At 36.9% G+C, this 4400-nt stretch overlaps 1 protein-coding gene across 1 annotated transcript; it reads left to right on the forward strand.

The window, feature by feature from the left end:
- The first annotated feature begins 419 nt into the window (after nt 1-419).
- On the forward strand, nt 420-1543 carry LOC122031395 (lysine histidine transporter-like 8). The gene is made up of 4 exons (XM_042590510.1): nt 420-604; nt 706-841; nt 1004-1135; nt 1226-1543. The coding sequence occupies exons 1-4, from the start codon at nt 420-422 to the stop codon at nt 1541-1543; spliced, it is 771 nt and encodes a 256-aa protein (XP_042446444.1).
- The last annotated feature ends 2857 nt before the right edge of the window (nt 1544-4400 follow it).

Below are 4400 nucleotides of genomic sequence, written 5' to 3' on the forward strand. Positions count from 1 at the left end.
AAAAACTAGATTCAATCTTTTACGATCATTATATCTGAAACAAACCCAGAGAACATTAAACGATTATATATAATATATAGTCCACTTTATCATTAGGTTCTTTGTCAAACGATTTTCCCTTTTGTTCTTAAAAAAAAAAGTCAAACCGACACCTCTATATTTTTCATTTCAAAAATACTTTTTATTATAGCAGCTACAATCAAAAAAGAAAAATTATTCTTACTTGATCGAGGGCAGTACGAGCATAAAGGAGAATAATGTGTCTGTCTGCTAAAACCCTAAAATTACAGGCATAAAGGGCTCTCCATGCTTCATTTTCTCCTTCTCGGCCTCTTCGCTCGCTGGGTACACGGTCATCTTCAAAACCTCTCGTTTCCTCTTTTCATTCTTCTTAATCGTCTGATTGCTAAAGGTTGAGGATGGGGCGGGGGAGGGTTGAGGTGAGGAGAATAGAGAACAAGATCAATAGGCAGGTGACCTTCTCCAAGAGGAAGGCCGGGCTGCTGAAGAAGGCCTACGAGCTCTCTGTTCTCTGCAACGTCGAACTCTCCCTCATCATCTTCTCCGGCCGCGGCAAGCTCTTCGACTTCTCCACCGCCTCCAGGTTTTTGTAATTTAATTTCCACCCTCTCGGGTTTTTTTTAATTCAGTTTTCGATGCCTAATTCCACCCTCTAGAGTTCGTTTTCCTGGTACTGTCTGTTAGCCAAGAAAGACCCCCTTCCATCTCCTATCAACCACTGCCCTCATCTTCCTTTTGTTCCGCTGCTTTTTTTATCTTGAATGCTTTTGGAATAATAGCATTTGCATTCAAGGGACACAATCTTGTTTTAGAAATCCAGGTATTTAGTTCCTGATCTCAAGTAATATTTTGAACAGATGGAGCTCTTGTTGCTTCAGTCACATTGCTTCTAGTTTTTTAGTAAAAGTGTGGTGGGATTGAAAGGTACAGATTCTTTACCCTCTTTACTGCCTTATAGAAATTGTTATATCTTGGTTTCCAGGCAACAATGGCATCAATTTTCAAACACCCTGCACATGTTCCAATGTGGAGGGGAGCCAAGGTCGCCTATCTTCTAATAGCAATGTGTTTATTCCCTATTGCCATTGGAGGCTTCTGGGCTTATGGTAGCCTAGTAAGTATGCCAGTCGATAATGAATATTGCATCTTGTTAAAAGATATTTTGAATTATGATTTGTCTCTTACACCTTTATATGTTTTCCAGATGCCTCAAGGAGGAATACTAAATGCCCTTTATATATATCACAGCCATGATATCCCAAGAGGGCTTCTAGCAACAACATTCCTCTTTGTTGTGTTTAACTGCCTCAGCAGTTTTCAGATATACTCCATGCCTATTTTTGACAACTTTGAAGAAGGTTATACAAGCCAAACAAATCGACCCTGCTCGATTTGGGTTCGATCTGGCTTCCGAGTATTTTATGGCTTCATCTCGTTCTTCATTGGAGTAGCACTTCCTTTCCTGTCTAGTCTTGCTGGCATCTTGGGTGGCCTCACTCTCCCGTGTTGGAGTGTATACTGAAAGCCTAAGCTTTGTAAACATTTATTATGAATAAAGAATCACATTTGGTCTAATTGTCTACATTTGTTTGTAGTTGTTCATTTAATTTATATTGTAGATAACATAGTATGTGGTGTCACATACAGAAGATGATGTTATCAGTACCTTATAAATTATAAACAGTAGCTCACGACCAAAATGGAAAAGGAACAAACCATTAGAAGGTCGTAGTGTAATTAGGTATTAGTTTATCTTGACTATATAATTACACTAGTACACTCAGAGTGTATTGAGTAGGACCATTTGAGGTCGTTTCTTTTATACTGACTTTATAAAGGAACAAAGACCTCAGTTATTATGGAAGTGTGTGCTCTTAATCCTAATATAATAACAAGCACATATATTTGATATTTATTTCTTTAATTTATCAATGGGTGAGATTTAGTTCGTTGAATCAATAAACCCGATAAGTTGGAAAATGGTATCACTTATAGTGTGTGTTGTTGATTATAGAAGGAAACTGTGTCCTAGAGATACTAGGTTGATAATGTCCTCAAGAGGAGCTCATAAAGATTGTCATGTTAAACCCTCAGTGGACTTAGTCCGACATGACAATAAGGTTGAGTGGTACTACTCTTGGACTTAGATATTAATTAAATGAGTTGTCGTAACTCACTTAATTAGTGGACATTCGATATCTTAAACACAAGGAGACTAACACACTCATAATAAGAAGGAGCCCAAAATGTAATTTGGGATTGGTGCGGTAGTTCAATGATAGTTCTCTAGTGGAATGAATTATCATTGATAAAATTAAGTTGTGTGTTCGAAGCGAACAATTTTATCGGGAGACCAAAACTAATTCCTCCTCTCGGTTCCTATCGTAGCCTCTTATTTATAGAGTTCTATATCCACCTATACCCACCTTCTATACCCACCAATAAGGGGCCGGCCAAGCTAGCTTGGGTTATTGGGTGGCCGGCCCTAGCTTGAACCCAAGCTAGTGGGGGCCGGCCAAATTAAATTAAAAATGGATTTTAATTTTAATTTTTATTATTATGTGGAAGATATAATTTAAAGAGAATTAAAATATCTCTCTTGTAAAAGATCTACAAAAGATTAAAGAAAGAGATTAGATCTCTTTCCTTATTTGTAGATTGGAGAGATGTTTTATTTTTTCTTTAAAAATTATTCACATGTTGATAAAATTAAAATTATAGAAATTTCCTTTTATCAACCATGAAGAGATTTTAAAGAGAAATTTTATTTTTTAAAATTTCCGGAAACAAATTAGGAAGTTTTAATTGTTGATTAAAACTTGTCCAATTTGTTCTCCAATGATGTGGTCGGCCATTGAAGATTGATTTGGAAAATTTATTTTATTTTTCTAAATTAAATCATGTCAAGGAAATTGAGGAAATTTTATTGTAATTAAATTTCCTAATTTGCCTAGGCCAAGGAATATAAAAGAAGGGGTGAGGGTGCCTTCATGAGACACAACCTCTATTATTTTCTCTCCCTCTTTTGTTCCTTGGTGTGGTCGGCCATCCTCTCCCTCTCTTCCTCTTGTGGTGGCCGAACCTCTCTCCCTTCCTTGGAGCTCTTGTGGTGGCCGGATACTACTTGGAGAAGAAGAAGAAGGAGAGAAAGCTAGCATCTCTTGGAGCTTGGTTAGTATTTTGGTTTTCTTCTTTGGTGAAGTTCTTCCTTTGTGGCCGAACCTTGCTTGGAGGAGAAGAAGGTGGTTGGTGGTTTCTCATCTCGGTAGATCGTTGCCCACACAACGTCCGAGGTTAGAAGAGGAATACGGTAGAAGATCAAGAGATTTTTCTACAAGGTATAACTAGTAATTTTATTTCCGCATCATGCTAGTTATTTATGGAAATAATACCAAATACAAGAGGCTTACGTTCTAGTATTTCGAATATGTTTTTCGATGTTGTGTTCTTTTGTTTTTTCTTTTCCTTGTGATTTGATTGTTCTCTTTGTTTAACCTAAAGTTATTTTAGGAAATTAAATATTTGCTTTCTATTAAAGGTTTTGTCTAGTCGGTGGTGGTTGCTCCCATATCCAAGAAGGCAATGTGCCTCGCCACGTCAGAACTGGAACCTTTTATGGAAATTAATATTTAATGGAATTAATAACTTAAGGAGACTTGGGTCGAACGTGTTAAGTTCCGCAGAGATCCAAGTCAAAACCTAAAAGAACAAATAGATTAAGTTTTGGATCAAACGTGTTAAGTTCCGCAGCGATCCAAAATTTAATTTAAAAGAACACATGGTAGCTAGGAAAAGGTTCAGACCTTTGTACAAAATTTTTGCATGGAACCTTTAGGTTTTCCGAGTAGCAACAACAATTGGTATCGAGCTAGGGTTTGCCTCTGTGTATTTGGTATTTAGTTTAATTATGCACATGTCATACATAATTTAGGCGGGATAATAGTAGGATGTGCTAACTTTGTGGATGCAGGATCCAACTATTATGGCTTTTAGTTAATTATGTGTGATTGGACCCTTGGACATGTCAAGGGCAATTTATATGTGTGTGCATGATTGTATTAAAATACAGAAGCCGTATTTAGTTTTATTAGGATTTTATTTTTGATCTAGATACATGTACATTCCTTTTATGGAATATAGGATCAAAATGTAAAATTCTATTTATGTCATGGATCGAATCTTGCAAAGCGTGGAACCTTCTGAGGACCAGAGGCGCAGCGGAACAAGGAGCAAGATGGAGGCGGTGGCCAAATATGGCAGCAGCTTGGGATGACAACACACGGAGGACAATTAGAGATAAAAGCCATAATAGTTGAAAATTAAATTTTCTATTTATTACTTTTATATTGTGCTGTGTGTGCATGTTAGTTTACAAGTTT

Source organism: Zingiber officinale, chromosome 11A (genome assembly GCF_018446385.1).
Source record: "Zingiber officinale cultivar Zhangliang chromosome 11A, Zo_v1.1, whole genome shotgun sequence".
NCBI classification, from domain to species: domain Eukaryota; kingdom Viridiplantae; phylum Streptophyta; class Magnoliopsida; order Zingiberales; family Zingiberaceae; genus Zingiber; species Zingiber officinale.